Source organism: Pangasianodon hypophthalmus, chromosome 25, assembly GCF_027358585.1.
Source record: "Pangasianodon hypophthalmus isolate fPanHyp1 chromosome 25, fPanHyp1.pri, whole genome shotgun sequence".
NCBI classification, from domain to species: Eukaryota; Metazoa; Chordata; class Actinopteri; order Siluriformes; family Pangasiidae; genus Pangasianodon; species Pangasianodon hypophthalmus.
This window is the reverse complement of record NC_069734.1, coordinates 6,730,712-6,757,657: the sequence shown is the minus strand read 5'-3', so window position 1 is coordinate 6,757,657 and position 26,946 is coordinate 6,730,712. Positions and strand designations below refer to the sequence as shown.

The 26,946-nt window shown below is 37.3% G+C and overlaps 1 protein-coding gene across 1 annotated transcript in view; it reads left to right on the top strand.

Annotated features, from left to right (window-relative positions):
* ano5b (anoctamin 5b) overlaps positions 1-26,946 on the top strand; it is a 29,736-nt gene that overhangs the window by 412 nt on the left and 2,378 nt on the right. The window contains exons 2-20 of the mRNA XM_026937537.3: positions 6,632-6,676; positions 9,358-9,419; positions 16,351-16,458; positions 18,226-18,294; positions 18,402-18,686; positions 18,765-18,884; positions 18,976-19,091; positions 20,638-20,772; positions 21,077-21,182; positions 21,655-21,715; positions 22,165-22,316; positions 22,524-22,598; positions 22,690-22,918; positions 23,161-23,339; positions 23,671-23,768; positions 25,302-25,432; positions 25,614-25,819; positions 25,978-26,180; positions 26,765-26,870. Coding sequence (XP_026793338.3) covers positions 6,632-6,676; positions 9,358-9,419; positions 16,351-16,458; positions 18,226-18,294; positions 18,402-18,686; positions 18,765-18,884; positions 18,976-19,091; positions 20,638-20,772; positions 21,077-21,182; positions 21,655-21,715; positions 22,165-22,316; positions 22,524-22,598; positions 22,690-22,918; positions 23,161-23,339; positions 23,671-23,768; positions 25,302-25,432; positions 25,614-25,819; positions 25,978-26,180; positions 26,765-26,870 — 2,486 coding nt within the window. The remainder of the gene's footprint in view (positions 1-6,631; positions 6,677-9,357; positions 9,420-16,350; positions 16,459-18,225; positions 18,295-18,401; positions 18,687-18,764; positions 18,885-18,975; positions 19,092-20,637; positions 20,773-21,076; positions 21,183-21,654; positions 21,716-22,164; positions 22,317-22,523; positions 22,599-22,689; positions 22,919-23,160; positions 23,340-23,670; positions 23,769-25,301; positions 25,433-25,613; positions 25,820-25,977; positions 26,181-26,764; positions 26,871-26,946) is intronic.

Genomic DNA, 26,946 nt, shown 5'->3' with positions numbered 1-26,946 from the left:
TTGGTGTTTTTGGTGGATAAAGAGAGCCTAGCATTGGTCGTTAAACCCATATATGTGTTTATATATATATATATATATATATATATATATATATATATATATATATATATATATATATATATATGAGCTAACAACGTATTACATATTTAAATCTCCAATATACAGGTGATTTACTGTCTTTTTTCCCCACTAAAACCGCCTCCGTGCTGTGCTAGGCTAAAGCATACACAACCTGTGAAAGTTTACACTCCTGAGCGGTTTCTCACAGTCTGTTTTGTTCCGAGTCTCAAAACGGCTCCATGTTGCACGTAGTGCACTAAATACCATGTGGAAGCAATTATTTCATCCACTCTGCAGTGCTTCCATATAGGGAGATGGGAGTGGTTTGTGATTCAGCCTTTGACTTGAGTTCAGGAACAGCTTCAATCCGTTTACATCTTTACTCATCATCTGGAGCACTAGATATTGTTTACAACAGTCCAAGGGACAGCAGTATACTGTGGCATACAGTATATGAAGAAGAAAATCTAACATGGAAGGCATATTTTAAGGACACATGGTGCACTACAAGGGGTGTGGGAGCCATTATTTATGTACCATATGTAGTGCCTTTTATATAGGGAAGTGGGAGTCATTTGGATTCAGCCTAAATAACTAACTAACATAGAGCAGTTCCTTTATGAGTTCATAAACAAATCATAGCGTATTTGTTTCCAGACTGCAGCACATGTCCGGAAGAATTTGGCAAAAAACTCACTTGTGATATGTCTATTTCTCAACATTATCCCTCATAAACATAAAATGCGGGTAGCGTAACTGTACACAGTGCCTCCAGACTCAGTGTGCTGCTGTATTGATCCACTACAGAAGATGTAATTCAATTCACATTTACTTGATCAAATTATCCTAACCCAGATGGGAACCAAGACTAAATCACCAGAGACATATCAGGCAGCTGAAGTCATATTCCATTCTGAGCAATGTGACTGTGCTGGTATTGTTAACAACTGTAAAAGAAACCAGTATTTTAATACAGTATTTTCATTCCCTTGAGCATGTGACCGAAATCAACCCTAAAATGTTCTCATATTGAAGTTAACAGCAACCTGAAATCTTGGAATGCTCTGATAGTATACTGAGTATGAGTCCTGAAACACTGGACTGGATCATGGTTGATATATTTTTCCTTAGTGAATTCTCTAATCTGACTGGTCAGAAGATATTTAATTTTCTATAGCAGCAGCTCTGAAAATCGTGCCAGCTGTCATTCAGATGATAGGTTTATAATAATGTGCTTGTTCTAATAAGATATCCTTTCTGGAGTTACAGCTCATTTACAGAGATTTGTATGGTCACGTAATCTAAATGTAATAAATGTTTTTAAAAAAAACATTTAATAAAAAAATATACTTGCTGATACGGTGAAGCTTTCTGTAAGGAGATTTTATTAAGCTTTTTATTTATTTTTGTTTGTTTAGAATTAATGGAAGGAGTCCCCAGTGTCAAAGCCTTTTTATCTTTTCTTTTTTTTTAACAGTTATTCAGTTTTCCACCGTGGGAAAGTCTTTTTCAGGAAAGTCTTTTTCAGGACAGAGAAGGTTGTACTTTCTGGTTTCTTGGTAACATGACAAGCAGTGTTTTTTTTTTTTTTTTTTTTTTTTTTTTTTTGTCTTAGTAACTTCAAGAGAGACAAAAGAAGAGGCTGATAAGAGAACAATATTAATACATTAATAAAATAAAATTTCTAATTAATGGCAAATTGCTGTGGTATAAGAGGAATAAAACTGCTGTTATAGGAAAACAATCTGGGTAACTGCGCTTCGCATCAGCCTGCATCCCACCACCCCATCATGGATGATTTTTATATAACATCACACACCCTGTTGTGTTTTAATCCTTATATATTTTGGTCTGATCTAGTAACATTTTATGCAGTGTGTGTAAGCGCTAAGAGTTAGTTTAGTGTGAGGCTCCGTTAGTGTGCGGATGGCAGTATCAGGTATCAGTTCATACTCAGATCATCATCTTCTTCTTTAACTCTCTTTTATAATTCAGTTCACAGCTTCACCATAGTGTGACTTCCGTTTTGACAAAACATGGGAGTCCAACACCCTTGTAATCAGATCTTTCAGTGTGAGTCATGGCTAGTACCTCTTCCACTGTATGCACTGAGAGTTTCTTTTAGCACTTCAGATCCTTCAACATAATCAAATAAAAGGTGGACTAGGCAGAGAATAGGCCAAGACTTCAAACACAGTCTGAATGGTTGTATAAGGTCAATGATTCAAGTGATTGCTGTCTACTCTAAAGGCTATCCTATGATATTTTACTGCCTTCTGCTGGTACTCAAATTCTGTGGTTAGTCATGTAGTTGTTAAATGCTCTAGTATAATCCTCTGTATAAGTGTCCAAACCCACTAGTGAACTCCATGGAGCTGGAATGAGTCAGCAGCAGAGAAGCTGTTCTTCTAGGTCTCTGTGGCAGGTTGATTAGTGTTTGTTAAACAAGCAGCATTTGGGAAAAGTGCTAGGTGAAGGAAACCCTCAGGCAAATCCCAAATCTTACTGCCCTAATCAGCAGTGCTGCACTGATTTAATCTGGAATCTTAAAGATATAATAAATGTAATAAAAGTGTAATAAAATGCAAATGAAGACACACCTTGGCCAAAAGCCAAGATTAATTTTTTTTTTTCAATTTTGATGCATAAATAATAATTACTAAATTTGTATTAAAATAATAAAATTAAATAAATTGTCTCAATTGCTTCTCTGGCTTCCTCCCACGTCCCAAAAACATGCCAATAGGAAGTTTTTATTAAATTCCAATGTATTTGTTTGGTGTTAAAGCAGCATCAAAAAAATATATTTTAATATTTAAATTTATTGAAATGTGGTATAAAGATGGTGCTTCAGGAAAGTTAATAGAGAGCGCAGTTTATACCACATTTCTCAAAATATAGTGAGGGTGTGTGTTTTGGAACCCATGTGACCTCCCCCTTGTTGATATAATGCAGGAGACTCTACAGAGTGTAACATGGACTCAGCAAAAATATTTTAGCAACAAATACCTTGCAAGCTAGCAGGAACAGAGGGACTTTTCTCAGCAGTATGATACAGAAGACTGATCCAATTCTAACATCCCTGGTTCATGAGAAGTGCTGTGCCGTTGACAGCAATCAAGATAAACCAGACAAGCGTGACTAGCCTAGGCTTGTTTAAACAGAATTCAGGCAGTGATCGCAATGCACTCTTAAGTGTGGTGTGTGTGTGACGATGTTCCTGAAGTAAATGGGTTTGATGAAGTAGCTGAGTGTGGTGTCAACTGTTTCCCCTGTTTATTTGTCCATTTGCTAATCAGGACAGACCATATGGAGACCATGAAGTGTTCACAGTCATGAACCTCTTATTGCGTGTGTGTGTCTCTGTGTGTGTGTGTGTGTGTGTGTGTGTGTGTGTGTGTGTGTGTGAGAGAGAGAGAGAGAGAGAGAGAGAGAGAGAGTATCCGTTCAGTTGTTTGACAAGAGGAAGGCTTAGGGCAATATTAAGTGTAATTCATTATTAGTAATTAAAACAGCATATCATCTATTATTGTGAGCTAATCACAACAAATCTGTAGTTGGATAGATGAAGTATTCTTATAGCGGTAATAGTGGACTGATGACATTTTTGCTATCCCTCAGTTCTCAGCAGTATGTTGTACTATGCAATGTGTATTGTATCAATGAAGTCTCACACTTGCTAGTAAAATGGGAGTGAATGTTCTAAATATTAAATTGAAACAAATCTAATTATATATTCTAATATTTTAACAGAATAATATTGAAAATCAGATATCGCCAAGGCTAGTCACATAGCCCAAATAAAACCATCCAAGGCAAACAGCAGGTCTGTTTACTCTGGCATGAGCCTTTGAGAGTATAGCAAACACAGAGACTGGGAGAGAAAGAGAGCCAGAGTTGTTATGGCAACAAGACTCAGTAATCAAGTTTTCTGTTTTATAGTTTTGATGTTCTTTTTAGTAGCCAGCTGGAAAGTAGGAAGGTTACACACAAGGGTTGTATAAAAATAAAAGTGTGCTTGATGCATGAATACCAAGAGACCAGATTTATTAATGTACTGTAAATAACAACAGTGCATGAAACCTGTTGAATATCATTCATCTTCAGTAGCCACTTTTTTCCTGGTCAGGGTCACAGTGCATCCAGAGTCTGTCCCAGGAGCACTTGGGGTTAAGGCGAGAATAACCCTTGGATGGGATGCAAGTTCATTGCAGGGCACCATGCACTCACACACTGACACACTCATTCACACCTAGGGACAATTTTTCTTAGCCAGTCCACCTACTGGAATATTTTTGGAAGGTGGGATGAAAAGCCGGAGAACCCACAGGAAACCCACGCGGACACAGGGAGTACATGCAAAACTCTGCATAGTTAGTAACCGAGACCGAGCACAAGATCGAACGTGGGGTCTCTAGAACTGTGAGGTGGCCACTCTACCCACTGTGCTATTGTGCTGCTCATTAAAATGCTGTTGTATGTCTGGGTGTGTTTTTAATTCTGTGCTAGCATTTGTTCACAAACCCACTGAAAAAAGATTATCTTGACCACATTCTCTTGATACCTAGCCATTGTAGGCTCTTGAGAATTGTCAGAGATCTTGTTGCTAAATGATTCCAAGTGATGCTTGTCCAAATTTTTTGGAGGATGGGTGATATTGTTAGCTTTAGTTCTCCCACATATTACAGCTTTGCCACATCCTTTCGAATAACACCCATGCCAGCACCTCAGATATGTCACTCAGATGGGACCAGGAACCAAAAATAGCACTTTGAGTTAGCAAAATGTCCATTTACTGACAGCATCCAAAAGCACACACACACCAATTTGCTTCCTCACTACTGTCATAGAAATAGGAATGCTCCTTATCAAGCACTCACAAACAACTCCCTACTGGGGCTGTTTCACAAAGACAGGAAGATGACCAAAGTCAGCACAGAGATCAGAAACAAGGCCATGGGTGGGATGAACACCTCTTCTTAAATCATGCAAGCATATTTAAACAGCAGTTATTTTTTCCTCTCAGTAACATCTGAATGTGATAGGTGGAGGAGGTGTAATCTGAAAACACATTTCTTTAAATTAAGGAAGTGTTTTTGTATTGTAATACTAAACAGTTCTCTTAAAACCAAATCTTGCATTATTTTTGAAATGCTTTTGGGTTGAGTTAAGCAGTCAAAGCAAGCTGTGCACCTTTCCTATTCATCCTGTTCCTCATTTTTTTTTTTTTTTTTTTAGATCTTAGTGTTATCCAATAGCTGTCAAACTGTAAGAATGAAGACTTGCGCACCTGCCAGTCACTGCAGTTGCTACTCACACACCATCATAGCGTATCTAAATGTGATGAATGCTAATTTTCCAGGTGTTTATATGTTTTCTAATGGTAACCTGATTTTAGCATCAATTTCAATTGACAGGATGACTGCCTTATTGAGTTTAAGCTGGATGTACAATTATAAATTAGGCATGAATGTGGAGAACTGTGGTCTTATTAGAACAAACCCAAACCAATCTTTGGAGGCTTCATTTTGAAACAGAGATACCCTCAGGTAAAATAGTTTTGGAGTTGCTTAACTGGAGTGAATGAGGTTGTGAAACTCAAGAGCAGTCTCCAAACCCTGGAGCAGAGCCAGTTTTCGTTTTGCACTTCAGCTTACTGTAGCTTCTCTAGGAACTGATAAAAACACAACAAAGCACAGCTTTCTTAGTATATACTTGCTAGTTCTCAAGAAAACATTTACATATGCATTTACATATACATTTACAGCATTTGGCAGAGGCCCTTATCTAGCATGACTGGCAGAAATGCTTTGTTGTCTACATCAGGGTGGATCTGGACATGAGGGTGGATAGATAAGTAAATAAGTACTTATCTTATTCTTTTTCAACTCATGATTGAGTTCCTTGCACAGCTGTAGGAAGCCAGTGAAGGGAACACAGCAGTGGAATATGGCATATTTGCAAAATGTCTATGTACTCTTAATGGAAAGTGCTGACATTTATTCTACATTTTCCATCACAGCTTCAGAATATTAAAATGTTTTGACATAACGACTGAAATCTGCAGTTTTAATGTTATTACAGCTCAGCCGCCAATTCATGAACTATTCAAACTACAGAATGATATGGTTTATATTTAAATGTTTGCACAACCCTTTAGTAATTCATTTGGAACCCCCTTTGATTGTATTCATTACATTAGCTTTTCATTTGATGCAGTGATGTGAGTATAATATTCTGTAACCAGGTATAACAGGTGTCCTTTTCCCAGCACTCATCACCTGCAATATTATCACCAGGTCTGAGAGAAAATAACACCCATGACGAAAGCTATAACCTGCTGGCTGTCACCCAGAGCTCTTATATTACAAAGCTGCATTTCAAAAGGGCTTATACAAAAATTGCCTGAGTTGCAGAGAAGTAGATTATCTATCATTTTAAGATGGTTAATTTTTTCCATACCCCTCCTTCTTACAGTGTTTATATTGCTGTTTTCTCTATTTAGCATCCACCAAAATATGTCTTTTCTTTTGTTCCTCTGCCCTGACTTCTTGGTGTCACCCTGGTTAAGATGGCTTTGCAGTATTGACAGGTTACAGGAAGACCTTTCTCGCAGGTATGGATGGAGCATGTCTCCATGTGACGTCCGTCTGTCCACCCACCGCTTGGTTCTAATGTGTACTGACATCTGCATCAAGTCGAGGCCTGGGCTTTGCTCAGTTTTCACTCTCATGGCTTGTTTGCTTGGTCCCTCTTCTTACATGTTTTTTGTTTTTCTGATCTTGTCTATATATCCATATGGACTTAACTTCCCCTTAACTTCTTTTGCTGTTAGTGGCAAGTGCGTGCTTGTGTGCCACACTGTTCTATATTTGTGTTTGCTTACTGTCTGTAAGAGTGCGAGCTGGGGGTCAACACACTGTGATACATTTTACCATCATATACAGAGTGGGCTGTGTGTGAGGTTCTGATAAGGCCTTTTTCTCATCTACTCCCACGCCACTCATGCCACTGGCAGTGAGGGCCTGCTCAATAGTCTGGTCTCTGACATTGTACACTACCCTTGCTTTGTGTTGGTGTGTGTAATTATTTCACATTCTGAAGGCTCACTGTATTATCTGTATGAAATAGTGACTGCTGGAGAGTATGTGAAATACAGTGGCATTCAGACTTCTTTTTTTCTGGGCATAACTCCCAAGTCATCTAGTAAATTTCCATATGGTATTAGCTCTCCCTAACAATACAAAATATAAAACACTTTTAAACATGAAAAACACACAAAACTATATGACCAAAAGTATGTGGACATCTGACTATCACACCCATATGTGCTTTTGAACATCCCATTCCAGATTTAGTCCCCCTTTGCTGTTATAATAACCTTCACTCTTCTGGGAAGGCTTTCCACTAGATTTTGGAGCATGGCTGTGGGGATTTGTGTTCATTCAGCCACAAGAGCATTAGTGAGGTCAGGTACTGATGTCGGGCGAGGAGGCCTGGGGTGCAGTCAGTGTTCCAGTTCGTCCCGAAAGTGTTCAGTGGGGTTGCGGTCAGGGCTCTGTGCAGGCCACTCGAGTTCTTCCATTCCAACCTTGGCAAACCCTGTGTTCATAGAGCTCGCTTTGTGCACGGCTGCATTGTCATGCTGGAACAGGTTTGGAATAGACCCCTTAGTTCCATTGAATGGAAATTGTAATGCTACAGTATACAAAGACATTCTATACAATTATGTGCTTCCAACTCTATGGCAGCAGTTTGGGGGAAGCCCACATATGGGTGTCAACATCGGCAACATCAGGTGCCCACATATTTTTGACCATCTAGTGTACATTTTGGCTTGTGTCATGGAAAAGGGCTATATATATATATATATATATATATATATATATATATACACACACATAGTCATGACATCTATTCATGTGTACACATGATTATAGATAAAAGTAATTATTATATAATAATAGTAAAAATGTAGATTATAGATTTTTTTGAAATGTTACATACAATGTTCAGTACAGTTTGACTCCCTCTGCTCTACATGATCACTGTGCTGCGTGTGTGTGGAGTGGGACTTTGCTTTTGTGATGTTTGTGTTGTGCAAGCATGTGTATCTGGCGCTCTGCACAACCCACAGGAAGTCCTGTCATTCCTTCAGCGTTCTCTCAAATCTGTACTGTCAGCATTGGTGCTACAGAGTGCTACAGTTGGTGCATATGTTTATGACGGAGAAATACCAGAAGGGGGAAAAAAGTCTTTCTGTTGCTTTGTTAGAAAATTTCCAAAGCTGACTGGACTGGGAATTCCAGCTCACTCAACGCTGTGTGATATTAACAGTATTCTAATATATAGTTTTTGTTCATGTCTGATGTATTATAGCCTTACTCAGACTGTACTTAAAGGTCAGTACAATGAGCACACAGACAAAACTGCAAACAGCTTTAGCCTGCAACCTTTCAACTTTTCCACTGTGGTTGGAAAATGTGTATTCCTGTAACACAGACCTCAGGGAATTCAACTTTGACCTTTGACCTCTAAGTCAGACACAAGATATCCGTTTGCTCTTCCCCCGTTTTTCAGATTTAGTTAGTTCAATGTGCGTCAATACTGCATGGGCATTTTTACTTTTCCATTTCAGTTGATTGCCATACTATGTGTAGACAGAGACACACAGAAATGTTCCAGTTAGTAGGCCAGCTCTATGATTGATTTGCTGTAAGAGATAAAAGCCTATTTTGTAGGTGGCTGAGAGATCAAATGAACTACAAAATTATCACAACTCACAATACAAAACCACGTCCAACAAAAACAACAGAAATGTTTTTCTGCTACTACAGAGAAAAACTACAGTTAAGTTTTTGCTAAACTGCAGCACATCCAACTGTGAGAGCTTCTTTCTTTAGTATTAACACTGCATACTCAGATGAAAAGCACAGAGCCTAAATTCTGTGCTTTATAGAATAAACATATGTGCAGATGTCCATATGGGGCTGTCAGGATATTTTGTACTAGATCATATAAAATTTGTTGAAGCTTAATGTGTCTATGATCACTTTCCATACAGTTAGTTTAAAAGGCACTTTGATTGTACATTTATGCATTTCTCAGCCATCGTAGTTCTCTCATGCAAAATAAACCATTTTTACGCTGATACATAACGAGCTATTTAGATAATTTAATCAAAAGGTTTGTAGTGTGAAGATTGTCTTAAGTGTTTGAGTGTTCTGTCATTTATCTTATGAAGATGTTTGTGCTCTAGTGCTTTGCATAATTGGAGTCTGACTGCTGTATCCACAGACAATAATGGCAGTCTCCTCTCCACCTCAGACAAAGGGACACAACTGCCAGGCCATCGGGAGGTAAGCGCACATCCATTTCTAGCAGAGCACTGCATATACTTTGGGGGAAAAATGTATAAACTGAATATTGTTTTAAATACAGTGATTTGTACATAAGCGTTTTTACTGAATTTCTTACTTCTGTGATGCAGCTTATGTGATGCAATCTTAAACCATACATTGTTTTTCCATGTTCTCCCATATACAATGAGCTACATCTACCTTGTAAATACACTCACTGGTCATTTTATCAAACATAGGTGTAGATGTAGGTATACTATTACTGACTGCAGCCTGTCTGATGCTAGTGGTATTGTCTGTAGGTTAAACATTGGAATATTTTGGTCCCATGTGTAAATTTGTGGTGGGGTTGGATAAGCTTCCCTATTCAACACACGCACACCACAGACGTGTCCTTAAATACATCTGGGCTTCTCGTATAATTCTTATTGGTTGCCTATTCATTGAACAACTTCTGTACTGATTTATTTATTTGTGAGGTCAGTACTATGTTCAGTACCAGTCAAAATCTTGTATTCATTTAGTCAAGGATCCTGGGTTTTTCCAGCATTAAAGCTCGGACCTTTGAACTTACGTTGACTTGCAAAGTGTCTCATTGCCTGCACAAGCTTTGCAGTTTGCATAGCTGGTCATGTGACCTAGGAAGGAATGCAAACCTATATTGAAAAGTAAAATATTTATGTACTGTATAGAGTATATTACAGATGAATTTATCATTGTTATGGATGTGGCAGTGTTTTGGGTGATTATACTTTTTAACAAATTATATATATGTGTGTGTGTGTGTGTGTGTATATATATATATATATATATATATATATATATATATATATATATATATATATATATATATATATACACACACACACATATATATATATAATTTGTATATTGCACACATAAAAGAATACTATAAAGAGCAGTAAGCAGTAATAAATGTAACAAAGTCAATATCTGGTGTGACGATCCTTAGCTTTTTTTAAAAAAAAAATGATAGTCTCAGGTACAATTTGTGCAGTTTTATAAGGAAATTAGCTGTAAGTTTTACTGAGCATTTTGTAAAACCCAGCCTCAGTTCTTCTGAAGACTTCGACTGTCACACTTGTTTCTTATTTTTTCAGCGAAACCCAGCAGCCTTCAATATGTTTTTTTCTGAAAAGTGGTCTCTTATGTAATATGCTGCTTTCTTTACTGACATACAAAACATTTTTCTGTAACATGTAATTTTGTGCTGAAAAACTAATGTTTGGAATTCTAAAATGTTTTTGTACTGAATCAATAATATAGAAGTCATAAAATAAAACTCTATAACAAAGTTTATACTAAAAAAATAGGGTGCCTAAGATTTTTGCACAGTACTGTGTGTGTGTGTATATATATATATATATATATATATATATATATATATATATATATATATATATGAGCCTAAAATAACAGAGTTTTATTTATTTATTTATTTATTTATTTATTTATTTATTTATTACTGGCGATTATCAATTATGTAAGTGTTATGGATATGACTTTTTAGTATTACTGTTCTGATGTGTCAAAGTAGAGAAATAACACCTTGTTGTATAAAATACCTGAAATAGGAATTAACATTAAACCAAGATTAAAATTAATCAAAGTGCCAATTTAAATTATTGATGTAGGCTATTTTCTCTACTTTATTCGAATTCAAACGTTAATTAGAAAATGATGAATTTGCTGTTGCATTTCCCCAAAGAGTGTGCATAATTTGAGACATAATTCAAGTTCAGTTGCAGAACGTGTATTTGCATTTGCATTTTTCTGCACTGCCAAAATTAAAATGGAAATGCAATGGCCCTGTGCCGTTTTATTTACCATCTCTAAATAGTTCTGATTCAGCTATTAGGAAAAAAGTAATAGCAGTCCTTCCATTTGCGATTGCACTTTCTCTTCCTTATGCTATGCAGACAAAAAATTTGCATTTTCACAAGGCTTTATTGCTCTACTTATTATATTATACTATTATATATTAGGCTATTACATTATACTCTAGTGAGAGTGCATAAGTAGTGAATAGGAAGTCATTTGGGATTCAGCCTGTCTTTTGGCAGGGCATCAGGGTTTGCTGGTGGGTGATGAATGCTCAGTGCATTACTGTTTCTGCCAAGCAACTGCACTTGGCAACCTTTTGATGCATCCAAATGGAATTATCCTTACAAGACTAAAAATTACTTTACTATGAAATATAGTTAGTGCATCAAGATATCAGAACTCAATGATTTAATGCCCATATTACCGGCGTGTAACAGAATACAATTTCAGTCTATGAAGCACAAGTATCTTGAAGATATACTTTTTAGAGATTCTTCCTCTAGCAGAACCGGAAAGCAAACACCTCACCCCCCACCACACGCAAACTAATCTGAATTCTTTTGGATTTCTTTAGAGCTAAATGGTGTGCTTGGATTCATATACTTCAGTGTAGAGATTAAACCACGCTGTTATAATATTTGAATTACAAATGCAAGAAGAAAGAGGAATGCGTACTTCCTTTAATTGCAAAATTAGCAAATCCTAAACTGTTAGGCAACAAATTGTATTGTTCTTTTTACGTCTCTTCCATTGGTCCTTAAACAAAGTTGCGTACAGTCAGATCTTATGGTAAAAGGAGTGTGCTCATTTTCCACCAACAGCTTCCTCATTTATCAGTTTCATCTCTGGCATATCTGTATGATTCTGCTCAAGTTTACACATCTTTTAACAACCTAAAAAATGTTTGATTTACAGTTAAATAATCAAAATTAACATACACAGTATTTATAGCAGGTATATTACATAATAAATTATGAATAATAATTATAATATAAAATTACGTTCATAATCACAAATATAAACACAGGAGCCTTGTACTATAATGTAGGTAATTGGGTTTAGTGTTAATGTGTATTTTGTAAATGTGAAACAGATGCACAGACATGGATATTTATCATTGAATTAATCGATCATTTTAGAAATAGATGCATTTATGTACAAGAGACACTACGATTCGCTTATCTGTAGGCGGCGTCTTAGGCAGATTGGCTATTCAAAGAAGCTTGGTCTTTGCATGTCTTTTGATGTTAGAACATGACACACACGGAAGCTGTAATCTTTGAGGTTTTCGCCATGTTTCTGACATCCTCCTAACTATGTAGGAGGCAATAAAGTTGGTATGCTCTCCCTATGTTCAAAATAGAAAGCAGCAAAGCGAAATTGACAAGAGATGCGGAGACAGAGTGAAAAAATACAGTTGAATTGACATTTTCTCAATTCTAGGAAATTGTGATATGACCAAACAGTTGGCTCCAGTGAATACCATACAACATGGCTTATCAGTTTTCCCCTACTCTCGCAACTTCAGTTCCTGCCTGCAGACAGCCTTCCTTTGGCACCTAAAAAGGAAACAAAAAAGGAATGGTCTCATATTTTCCTAGGTTTAACTACTGTTTGGTAAAATACATTTTAATCAAGCACATCACACTGATGATTACTACCATGTCATATCAGAATTTTTAAAAAGCTGGATCGTACACGCCTGCAAACAACATGCACAACTTTTTGTTTGTTAGTTTGAAGAGGCACATGTAGCATTGATCTCTATAAATTGCATCTTTTATACAAAACTATGTATTCAGAAGATGACATATGGCAAGCTTGATAAGCTTATTTTTTAATGTTTGAGAATTATTACAGATGGGAAATGGCACAATATTTATGAAGGTTGAATCATCTAATTAGATGAACTCTTGCAATATCTATTACATGTTTTGGATCTACAAATGTAATTATTTTAAATATTTCTGTATACAGTTGAGCATTTTGTTCTAAAACTAAAGCTTGTCCTTGCTGTGAACAGATAAGTGAAACAGACCGATTGCCCCAGTTATCCTCGTTTGACAGTTGTTCTCAGGATGACTGTTGCTACGAAAGGCCTCACAGCCTACACATTTTTATTTCAAAAAGTATGTGTGTGTGTGTGTTTGGCTGAAGTATGAGTGCCATAAGCTAGCTAAAAATATCTGGTGGTGGTAGAAAATGCAGCTGTCCTTCATGTACTTCTAAATTGTAGAGTACAGAAGCCAAATGGTGGGATTTCATAGCTCACAGGAATTCCGGTATATGAAGCACTACAGTAAACCTTTTCAGTTTTATGAGAAATACATTTTTCCAGGAAATTAACCAGGCCCCAAGCTGAAGGTTTTGAAGGAAGGAATATCGGGAAGCTTTGCCAGTTTCACATTAACACAGGATACAGGGGGAGTAAACTAGCTGACCTCTTATCTACAGGGTACGAGTGAGTCCAGCTTTCAGTGTGAGTCATGCAAGCATATGAATCCCCTGGATCCGCGCTATTCACCATATCTATTCATCAGGACTTCTAGGACTTAGTACTGGTTTGTAAGTGACATGCAGACTCAAATTGAGGTATGCTCAGGATGCATGAACATTTACAGTAGAATTAGATTTTAAGAAATTGTATTTTTTTTATCATTATAAACAGTGGGGTTGTTCAGTGTGCTAGGCAAATCTTTATTTTCGATACTATGAATAATAATCATGATAGTGTTTTTTGTACAGCCTCATGTGATAGCTTACAAAAAGGATGGAACATTATAGTCACAACACTTTCATCCACTGTGTGTGGGTATGTATTTGTGTGGATGAGGAATGGTGTGTAACTCAGAAACAAGTATAGCAACCTGACTCCATATTAAAGTATGCATATGTACTAGCCAGTATATTTAGACCTATAGTTAAAGAGAATCATGTTAAATATACTTGTTTATTTGCAGCTCAATGATTTACTGAGCACATAGATTTTTAGACACTTCTCTGGTAGTGTCAGTCTTCTTCTTTATTTCTGATTAATTGCTGCTGTGGTTAGCCTGGGACACTGCTGTAGTCAGAAGTGATCAATACCATGCAATAACTCATTCTGATGGCTTTTTGAAGAACTATTGTGTGCCAAAGTGAACTGAGCTCCTTCTGCACTAACAAGCCCAAGATACAGAGTGTCTCTCTGAAATAATTCATATGGATTAGCTTTCACCCATTTAATTACCAGTCAGACTAAGGCATTTACAGTGACGAAGCCAGCATTTGGATATTGCTTTCCTAATTACTATATTACTCTCCACAATAACACAGCCATAGTAAAACAACAATAACAACACTAAGAACAACAGTGAGGTATCACAGTGGGTAGCATTGTCACCTCCCAGCTCCAGGGTACTCAGTTCATTCCTGAGCTCGGGTCTCTCTCTGTGCTGAGTTTCTGTGCATGTTCTCCCCAAGTCCGCATGGATTTCCTCTGGGTTCTCTGGTTTCCTCCCACCTTACAAAAACATGCCGGTAGGTGGATTGGCTAAGATAAATTTCCCCTAAGTACGAGTGAGTATGTGCATGGTACCTTGCATGGTTACCCATCCACGATGTATTCATGCTTCCCGCCCAGTGTTCCCAGGCTATGCTCTGAATCCACTGCGACCCTGAACAGGATAAAGTGGCCACTGAAATGAGTTACTAACACCACCACCACTAGCAATAACAACAACCACTACAATAACAGCAATAATAACAAATAATAACACTAATAACAAGAACACTAACCATGTTTAAAAACACTACAAACAATTACTAACAGCACTAACAATAAAACAAGCAATATTAAAACCAATACACTTACAGAAACAATAACAGCAATAATAACACTGACAGCACTTATTATAAGAATAGCAATATAATAACAGTAATGGCATCTTAAATAAGCATAAAGTCAAATATCTAAATCTTGCATTAAGCTTCATGCACTATGATGCCTCTTCATGCCTAAGATTTGATATGTAATGTGTGATATCAAATACAGTATGTATGGATGTACTCAACTATTTAAAACATTTAAAAATTACATATTTTCAGTGAAATTATGTCAAAACAGGTGTAACATTTTTGCTCCAGTGAATTCTCTCTAATCTGTGACCAGTTGCATCCTGTCTTTTCCGTTTCATTTTTACTCCTCAGGCTTCAGTTGCGTGTCGTGTAATAACAGGGCCGTGTGAATGTTTATGAATGATCATCCCTCGCAGTAGCATAATAGAACCACCAAAAGTTACATTTGCAGTGTTTTGTAGTGTTGTGTAATGGGTACAGTGTAAACTTGAGAATACAGTGGGGTGTCTGGGTGCTTAACTTGACACAAATAGTTTATGGTCCACTAATTATGGCTTACTGTGGAAGCTGTATAATACATAGCCACCTACTTAACACATGATTTCTGTTGACAGAGACAGGAGGGCAGAGTATTAGTACACAAGAGCTACTCACTGTGTGCTGTTCTATTAATAATGCTAAGTTTAGAACAGCTGATAAGAAAATGCAAATCTGTCCACATGATTGCATGTGTGCAGAGTGTGTTTGTGTATTCATAGGTGAACATTTGTATTAATTTGCCTTTTTATGTAGTGGTAACTGCAATGTTTGTGGATGTAATTCTTGACCTCATGACCTCTCTCACTTGTGTTCTGTACCACTATTACCACCATTGCATAAAAACTTGTATGAAAATTTGTAGGCATGCAAGAGAGAATGTTTTGCTGAATAATCATTATTTCTGTGTGTGTGTGTGTGTGTGTGTGTGTTGCATGGCTTACTTATGAAGGCAAAAATCGGTGCTTTATCTTTATGTATTGGTGTCGTCCCAAAACAGCATTGTAACTGCATTAATGATTGTCAACAACTACTTGATACTTGATACAACTAATAGTTTTGCAATTCATACACATATCTTACCAGTTAGTAGTTCATGGTTGAGAGAACCCCATGTTATATTATACTATTTGTAGAATGTGTGAATCTGTGAATCTATTGCTTGTGCTCCTCTTTGACCACTCTTTTTGTCTTACCCATTCTTTGTTTTTAGATTGATAAGCTGCAGCAGAACAATGACTCTGTGTATTTCAGAGATGGCATACGACGCATCGATTTTGTCCTGTCCTACACTGACGACAAAGACGGAGACAAGAAAGCGGTATGTAAACTTTTGTTCAGACAGATTTGCTGATTCTCTGAGTAACTATTCTAATTCCAACTAATTCAGTAATTTCTGACACACACACCACTTTCTTCACCGTTCCCAGTAGAGCTATCACGACTCCTAAAATGGTGTGTGTGTCAGAAGTTATGATGGAGCAACCATATGATGTGATGGTTGAGAAACTGCCAGCAGTCGTCACATGATTAACAGTGTTGCAGCAGTGAATTACACAGTTTGATAAATGATCCAGAAAATGATTATCTACAAAGGCCACGTGATCAGCCACTTCCTATTCCAGTCTTCTTCTTCTTGTCATTTAGTATATTTGTTACATGTAGTATATTTTAGTCCATTTAGTACATTAGTCACATGCACTGCCTTAATTGGGCTTGTTGCTCAGCAATAAATCTCGTCTTGTCACACCTCTTGTTACGTATTACAACACAGTTAACTTTTTTTAAATCCACTTTCCTCATCCTTAAAGTGAGAGCGAATTTCAGTTAAATAGCATGACACATGGAGGCAATAGGCGTGTGTGTTATTGACAAAAATTGTATCTTGATATTTTCTGGGATTTTGTTGATAACGATAAGTAGACGATATTTTGCATCCTTCAAAAACATATTTGTAAAAGTCTTATGTTGTACTAGCTCTCTCTTGTTAATAGGACATTAATTTTTGCTTTCTAATGATATTAATGGAAACACCATATTTAAGGAAGAGAGGTCTTATTTATTAACTTAAAATTGAAGCATTCAAGTAAAAACAATACAGTATGGTTTGAAACCATCTCTCTCAACCTCTTGAATTGGCACATTGTCTTTTGTGATGTAGTTGGTGACAGCGTTTATGTCTTGCCATCTGTAAAGCAAATTTTCGCAGAATGATTCTGCTAAAGTTTTCTGAGTGTGTTTTTGTGCTGCTATCTTGGCTGGTTTAGGTGTGTCGTGGACAGCTGACTCCCGAAGCTTTTCACATTCTTCATATTCTGTGTGGTGGTTAATTCGCAGATGGTGAAACAAGTTAGTTGTCAAGGACACTCAAGGTGTTTTTTGTTTAGTTTTTGCAAAGTAAGTGACATACTCAATAATGTCAGCTCGCACATCGTTAAAACAACAATTAAGATATTATCGTAGGCAATACGTATCGCACAACCCCTAGGAGTTTGTGTGTTCTCTCCTTCTAGAGAAGGATATTAAATCATGAGTGATTGAGTATCTATGGATTCAGTATGTTCATCAAGAGCAGCCGAACAGCTAAACAGCAGTTCCTTTGACCATTCGTTTCATAAGTGAGCTTGTTTGGAATAATGCAAAACCTTACCTATATATTCGTTCATCTTCAGTAAGCACTTTATCCTGGTCAGGGTTGCGGTGGAGCCAGAGCCTATCCTGGGGACAATGGGTGCAAGGTGGGAATTCACCCTGGTTAGAATGCCAGTCCATGGCAGGGCACTATTCACACACACATAATCACACTCTCATTACACATTACACACACTCACACAACAATTTAGTTAGCCAATCCACTTGCCAGCATGTTTTTGGAGGTAGGAGGACCAGAGAACCAGGAAGAATCCCATGTGGGCACATGCAAAACCCTACACAGTCAGTAACCTGAGCTCAGGAATTCGGGGCCCCTGGAGCTGTGAGACAGCAATGCTACCTGTTGTACCACTGTGTTGACTCCTTAACTGTTTACTAATACATAATTTTATGTGTGTGTTCATACGTCTGCCTCTATCTTTTTTTTTTTTTTAAGGAGAGGAGAAGAGAGTTTGAAGCCAACCTTGAGAAGGCAGGTCTGGAGCTGGAGACTGAGGATAAATTGGTGAGAACTGAATTGCACAGATACCACCTAGAGGTCAATGAGTAAACAGTCCAAAAAAAGAGAATGAGAATTTTATTTCTCATTTCCTTTTCACTGCCTCTCTGAAGGAGTCAGATGACCGTAAAACATACTACCTGAAAATTCATGCGCCATGGGAAGTCTTGGCCACCTATGCAGAGGTGCTGAAGATCAAGGTGCCGTTTAAGAAGACGGATATCCCGAAAGGAAGGGAAATCTCACTGGCTTGGCTCACACAGCCCATCCGCCTTCCCAGGAACATCATGAAGCCCGAACCTGATTACTTCACTGCACCCTTCAACAAGAACAAAGTCGACTTCTTCCTGATTGAGGACAGGGCGACCTTCTTCCCACCCTCCACCCGCAACAGGATCGTAAGTTTTGAAGGCTTAAATCTAAGTGCTCCTTTTGGTAACAGTTTATGTAGTTTTTTTTCTCTATAATTCTTTCAGGTCTATTATATTCTTACACGATGTCCATACTACAAGAAGGATCGAGTAGATAGAGAAAAGACCGGAATTAAGAGACTCCTGAACAATGGCACCTACACATCTGCCTACCCGCTCCATGATGTAAGACCGGCATTTCTTTATAATCTCATTTCTTTTTTGCAAACTTGAGCTCTGCATTGCTTAATGTCCCTTGTTTCTTTTTGCTTTTTAGTGCCGCTATTGGAAGAGAGCAAAGGATCCACAGTGTGAGAGTGAGAGATTTCACCTGTATAAGTACTGGGCTCGCTTTCTCTGCTTCTACAAAGAACAACCTCTTAACCTCATCAGGTGGGAAAATCTTTGATGGTGTGAGAAACACAAAGTCAAGGGAAAATATGGGAAATGTACATTATACCTTAATGAGAAAATGCTTAATGAAGTGAAAATGCTTAGGTTAGAAACATTGACAAACTTTATTTATAAGTAAGTAATTAAATAACAATTCCAGATGACTCAACAGGGTAGTAATGCATGGCGATTAGCCCTATGTGTCATCTATAAAACAGTTTGAACTTTAATATGAATATGCAATTAACTAAATAGAAGACAATCGTTAGTGCCACAATTGCGGGTGTATTGGTCACAGACCACAGAATTAACAGAAAGTGTTATTACTAAATTTACCAAACCCCAAGACAAAGTGCACTGACAAGGAAGAAAGTGGTTACAACACTTGCTGAAGTTCACTGAATGGGACGAGGCAAGACATCTAAAATGACCACAGATATGCCACCCCATGACTCATTTAAAAAGAAAAAGAAAAAACCAGCTCTCTCAAAATTTGTGGCAGGACCAAAGCATAGAAACTCGTAATAAGGTGCACAAAGCATACAGGTTATATTCATGCATTTTTGGCATTCGGCTATGTGGAACCATTTCGTGGCTACTACAATGGACATTAGACAAATGCTTTGTTACCATTTTCTGCATTTTACTCTACCAACCCATCTTAATCAATGTGTCCTTTCTTTACATCAGCAAGCTTTCTGTCTGACCATTGGCTTTTGTCCACATGAAAATAAAAATCACACACACACCCAAATTTTTTGTTTAGTCTTCAGGGTCCTGGTCCCAATGCACCAGTCTCTAGTGCAGAGTAGATTCTGACTCTGTTCTTAGTTTTCTTCTTGGCATATTCACGGCGACATGTATGATAAAATTCCAATAATGACTGAAATTATTCTGTGGCGCACCTCCTTTTCACATGTTTAATGATAAAGTTATTTGGTCCAGTCTTGGATTGTAACAGTATGCATAGTGTATTTGCAGTCACACATTATAGAGTTTATACAAAGGCTTTAAATATGCTTGGTTTTGAAAGCTTTCAAGTGTTTGACAGTGTGCTTAATTTGGAATAAACATAATGCTTGTTTTCATTATAATGAGCAGACTGAATAATGTACTACGACGCTAAGCTTTTCACTGTTTTGTAATTTTTCACCTAGACTGATTAGCTGCTTGTTAACAGTATATCATTACTTCTAGCTGCCAGTTCAGCTTGGCTAGCAATTAGCTAGAGATTGAAAGTAACATGCTTGGATTACAGCAAGACATTTATAATTCATCCCTAATAGCTTATGAAGACAACACAGAGGAACACTGAAATAAATGATGGGAAATACAAATCTATCACAATGTTAGCTAATTAACTAGCAGCATTTTAGCATCCTGAGTTCAGGAATTATTATATTACTCAGATTTATTAATAATAATATTAATATTAGATAAGTATTAATTCCTGGCTAGTGTGCTGTCAGCTAATGGTGCAGTTCACACTTCGAACGTTGTATATCAAAGTGTAATGAAAGTGATGCTTTCTGTTTGCCTTTAACAGGAAATACTATGGTGAGAAGATTGGCATCTATTTTGCCTGGCTAGGCTTCTACACAGAGATGCTGTTCTTTGCTGCTGTCATGGGTGTCATCTGTTTTGTCTACGGTTTGCTCAGCTATGATGATAACATAACAAGGTCAGGATGCTATTAATACTGTTTTACGTCTCATGAGGGAAAAAAACACCTGGATTCACTTGGTCTAATTAGCATTTTGCTCATTTGACTTTTAATCATTAATAACCATGAATACACCTATTTTGTTTTGCATAAGCACTTAAAATGCTGACTGACATTGATGTATAATATCTCAGTTTGTGATTTAGATATTCTTAATTATTGTGAAGTTTGTGTCGCTTTGAAATAGCAGAAAGTTTGAAATTGCCTACTTATAAACTGACCTGTATTTTTTGCCCTCTTTTATTATTTATTAATTATTCAGTAAAGAGATCTGTGACTCCAGTATTGGCGGAACCATTGTCATGTGTCCTCTGTGTGATAAGAAATGCACCTACTGGAAACTGAACTCAACTTGTTTGTCATCATGGGTGAGTTATCTCATTGTCATTAATGCCCAGTTGCTGTCCATTATGCTGTCTAAATTATGAGGTTTTTGAAGTGTATTTGGTTCCAAAGCATTAAATTGCCCCTGAACCCCAAATGTGATTGGCTAATTGTGATGATATGGGTTAGGTCAAATTTAAGTTAAGTGAATACAAAAATCATACTTTTCAAATGAAAACATATTTTGTTATTAAGTAAATAAGTGCCACAGCTCCATTTAGCTAGGTTTTTGTTACATAATTTACAAATAAACTATAAGCAAATACATGTTTCACAAATAAATAAATAAAATGATATCTAAAAATATTTTGTGTTCACAAGTACCAAATACTTGTACGAATACAGCACACGTAATTCTCTTGCTTAACTTTTGAATAGTTATGTGGTTTGATTAAGAATATTTGATCCCATCTCTTGTCAGCTTGTAGTTTCATGTCTCTTCTTTTCTACCTTTAGCAATCCCATCTATTTGACAATGAAGGAACAGTGTTCTTTGCCATCTTCATGGGAATTTGGGGTAAGTTTGTCCTCACCATATTCAAACACTGCCACCTACAGGTAGGAAACCATTACAAACAAACTGAGAACGCCAGACTGGTCTCATGGGATAGAAATACATAAATGGGTTGGATGAAGCAGAGCCAATTTGATAACTATTTATCTGATTAATTTGTCAACTTGGGGAAGCTGAATGAATTTCAGTAATTGCTTCATTTTAAAGCAGAGCATGCACAGTGGATCTTTGTAAATGATGCATGATAGAAATGTTAATTAGAGGTCCCGGAGCGATCTCCCTCTCAGTAATAAGAATATTAAGAATATCATATACACAAGGATATGTCTGCAGCCGCATTTGCTGTGTAGCCATATGGCAATAAACTATACATTTGATTTCACCAGTCCCATATTCATTTTCTTTCTTCCTTGTTGTTTGTCTTTTTCTTTTACTCTTTTGCACTCCTACAGTAACTCTATTTCTGGAATTATGGAAGCGGAGGCAGGCGAGGCTGGAGTACGAGTGGGACTTAGTGGATTTTGAAGAGGAGCAGCAGCAGCTTCAGATCAGACCCGAGTTCGAGTTGAAGTGCACCGACCGCCGTCCCAATCGTGTCACACAGGTACTTCAAAGCAGTGTGGTCATCACTCTGCAGCAATTCACTCTGTCCTTTAAGAGAACCTTTTTTTACTTTCTATCATTTGCTGTACCTTTGCCTGACCTTTAAAATCCCAATTATTAGTTTAGGTTTTGCAATATTAAGACCATAGGGAGTATTCACTGAATTTGTCTATGTAGTTGTAATGACACAAACTCTGATTTATCTCAGGAAATGGAGCCATATTTGCCTTTAACCAGCAAGTGTGCTCGCTTCTGCTTCTCTGGAGCTACAGTTTTGTTCTGGGTGAGTCACTGTGCTTGTTTGCAAAATCCCCAAGTCTTTAAAACTTATGATAATCAATCAATCCGTAATCTGTCCTCTGTTTCTTCTTAAGACATTCCTGATCGTGGCCTGTATAATGGGAGTGATTGCATACAGGTTAGCAGTTTATGCTGCTTTCGCTAGCATAATGAAGGATAGCACAACCAGCAAGATCCAGCTTGTGGGATCTCTGATTACTCCACAGTTGGCCACCTCAGTTACAGCATCCTGCATCAATTTTGTTATCATCCTCATCCTCAACTTGCTCTATGAGCACGTGGCTATACGGATTACTGATATGGGTGAGACAAAGCTTTACTGTCATTTTTAAAATTTACTGTAAATTGCTCACTAATATTACCCCTTTATAACACTTTATTTCATAGTGTATAGTATTTCATAGTTTTCTCAAAAGCCAGACATAGCTTATAACATATACATGGAAACTTACACTGTTTCATAGTTTGCTTTATACAACAGATGTCCTTTATCTATCTTTTATTTATGATTATTTTTTGAGATGAATATTTGACCTTGCCTACAGAAATCCCCAAGACACATATGGAATATGAGAACAAGCTGACCATGAAGATGTTCATGTTCCAATTTGTCAACTACTACTCTTCCTGCTTCTATGTTGCCTTCTTTAAAGGCAAGTTTGTGGGTTACCCAGGCAACTACACCTACATGATTGGGAAATGGAGTAAACTGAGAAATGAGGAGGTGAGATGGTTTGTCTTCCGTCTGTTAAAAATGAGTTCTATTGTTTTGTTGTATTTCTGTATATGTGTCACTGAAACATTATGTATAAAATATAAACCAACAGTGAATATATAAATGCTGAATCTGTTCATCAAATATAAAATTCTAGCCTTCATAATGCACTGTATATTGTATTTTTATGGACTGATATTTTGCTGTTTACAGTATTTTCTGTAATCATACCGTATGCTGTATGTTTCACATTCACTTCATTTGTCAAATCTAATTCCACGTGCACTGCCTCAGAGTATACACAGCTGCTTGTATAATTTGAGCATATGATCTTTTGCAGTGTGCTCCAGGGGGCTGTCTGATAGAACTCACCACTCAGCTAGTGATTGTCATGACAGGGAAACAACTGGTGGGAAATATCCAGGAGGCCTTGTTACCGTGAGTGTCCCCATGAGCTAGGCCTAACAACATTTAAGTCCAGTTTATTATTCACCGTAAATTGTGTTATTGATTAACTAATAAATGATTTAGTACATACAGTGAAACTAATGGAAACGATATGCAGAGTCAGGGCTCACCTGGATCTCAACTGCATTAAATTTTAAGTATTTAGATAATTTAATGTTCTAATAAGTTTAATATATTAATTAGCCTATACTCTTATACAACCACAGACACACGGAGAATTAGCAGTAGTACTACACTATGCGTTTATGTCACAAATGATCGGTGCAAATTATCGCTTTCTTAAGCACAGTAAATCGCAACCAGGCAATATTATAATTTTCTCATAAACAAATTTTTCAGATTCCTTTTTATTTATTTACATACTGTAATGTTTTCTTGTCACTGACATTTGGCTACATTTGATATTTCTTATACAAATCATAAATATCCACCATCTTTATGCAGGAATTTATTATTTTTTAAAAAATCCTTTCAAGACAGGCCAAAATTCAAATGGCTTCCTGTTCACTATGTGTTCTGACCACATTTTCAAACCCATGTAGTGCATTACATGCTCAATAGGGCAACATTAGAGGTTCAGCAAGAACTTCTAGAAAGAGTGATTCTAATACGTGTTTGTTACAAGTTAACTGCTTGAATATAATATTAGGAAATGAGTGAAAAATAAAAAATCGTAATCCTACAATATATGGCCAAACGTATGTGGCCTCTGACCATCTTAACCAGATGTGCTTGCTGAACATCCCTTTCCAAAACCATGGGCATTAATATGGAGCTGGTCCTTCCTTTGCTGGGTTGAGGTCAGGGCGCTGTGCAGGCCATTCATTCTTCCACACCAGCCTTGGTAAACAATTGTCATGCTGGGACATGTTTGGGCAATGCAAGGTAATTCCAGTGAAGGGAAATCATAATGCTACAGCATACAAAGGCATTCTAGACAATTGCGTGCTTCCAACTTTTTGGCAACACTTTGGGGACGGCCGGCATATGAGTGTGTGTGTTGGGTGTCAACAAAATTTTGGCCGTATATTATACATCAAGCAACACAAGGAAATGTGTAGGAAATGTGTGTTCACTAGACTTGGTTAGATGACAAAAAGTACATTCTTGAACATTTTAATGTGATTTTTATTGGCTTCAAATGATTAAATCAGAGGATTGATAACTGTTTAAAAAAAAAAAAAAAAAACTGAGCTGCCAGTTTATTATTATACACTTGTACCACACTACCATGAAATTCTCAATTCTGCAGTGAGAAAAATCCACACGAATAATATCTGCGCATGCTTCCCTCCCTGCAGTCATTGTAGCACACTTAAATGCACCAGATAAAACAACCAGTTGGTAAAAAAATGTAGGTACCGATACCTAATAAACTGGCAAAATATGAAACAGACAAACTGTAGCAGCATTTAATCCCAGGAATTATTACAGATGTCTTCACCTTGTATTTCTTAAAGGAAATGATATAATACATAACCTAACTTGTGTCTGTGAAATCAGGTTACTAAAGAACTGGTGGATCAGCAGGAAAGGTCGAAACCATCCAGAGAACAGGTACAGCCGATGGGAGCAGGACCATGACTTGCAAAGCTTTGGCCAATTTGGTCTCTTCTACGAGTACCTAGAGATGGGTACGCTTTCACTCATATTTAAAATTTCCTCTGGCTATATACCACCCTCACAAATTCATAAATATAAAATTACACTGTTTTATCATTTCTAATTCACTTTCAAGGAGCCTGTGATTAGTGTCTGAGCATGTTTTAATGTGTATTAACTGATGTTACTGTGTTTTTTTTTTTTTTTTTAAAGTGATCCAGTTTGGTTTCATCACATTATTTGTGGCTTCATTTCCACTTGCTCCACTTCTTGCTCTCTTTAACAACATCCTGGAGGTGCGAGTGGATGCATGGAAGTTCACGACACAGTTCCGTAGGCCTGTGGCGGCCAAGGCACGGAACATTGGAGCCTGGCAGGAGATCCTAAATGTGGTGGCTATTTTATCTGTTGTCACAAATGTGAGTAGCAAAGGCCAAGGGTCTCTCACTCACTTCGTAAATTTGAAATTAAAGTGGCTGTGAGTATATGTCATTATACACTGAAAGACAGAAAGATGGATAGACAGATGGGGAAAAAAAATCTGTTTTCACTTAACGTGCACTATTTGTCATCCCAGGCCTTCATCATGGCGTTTACCTCTGATATGATCCCTCGTCTAGTCTACCTATACGCCTACCGCCTTGATGATGAGCCCACTATGAAGGGCTACATTAACAACAGCCTTTCAGTGTATGAAATCTCCAAACTCAATCCAGAAAACAAACCAGATGATGAAGAGAACCCCTCCTGGTTCAATGAGTCTATCATCACACAATGCAGGTATGTGGCTGGGTATGTGTTCATGTATAAGAGCTGTGACACACCAGGCACGGCTTCTGTGAAAAGTTCCACTCAAACCAAATACAACTGCAGCTGATAGCCAGCATTTTTGTTCTATGCCTGCATGAACGGAAACAACTCTCTGTGGAGCTGGCAGTAGTTTGTATTTGTAATTAAAAAAATTAAAACCAGAAGACTCGGTAGCACAAGAGGTGTGTCTCAAATGGCAAACTACCATATTAAAAGTAGTGTACGCCAATACACCACCTATTCGTATCAGTACCTCTAATGGCATACTTTTTTGATATACAATGGTAGTATTTAGTTTGGGACCATTTCACACCCCTGGGGACTGTTTGTATGGTCTGCTTGGAATAAGCACTTTGCTTGACCATTCCTTTGCAGAAGTATAGCTGGTTAAGCAGATGAGCAGAAGTTGTGGGAAACAATGAGCAGAGGTTAAAAATGAGATTTCTGTGTGCTCTGCTGACATTTGGCTTAGGATGTCAGGGCCCTGATGTTAACCATGTAATCTTAATAACATATTAAGATTAAAATTTTCATTTTCATCTGAAATGGTATAGATATCGAGACTACCGCTATCCACCAGGCCACGAGAGGGAATATTCACAAACCATGCAGTTCTGGCATATTCTTGCAGCCAGGATGGCCTTTATTATCATCATGGAGGTATTTAGTGATTTTTATTTTTTTTTTAAATATCTGGGATTAATCATTATTTGCATTTTGCATACTGGATGTTTGT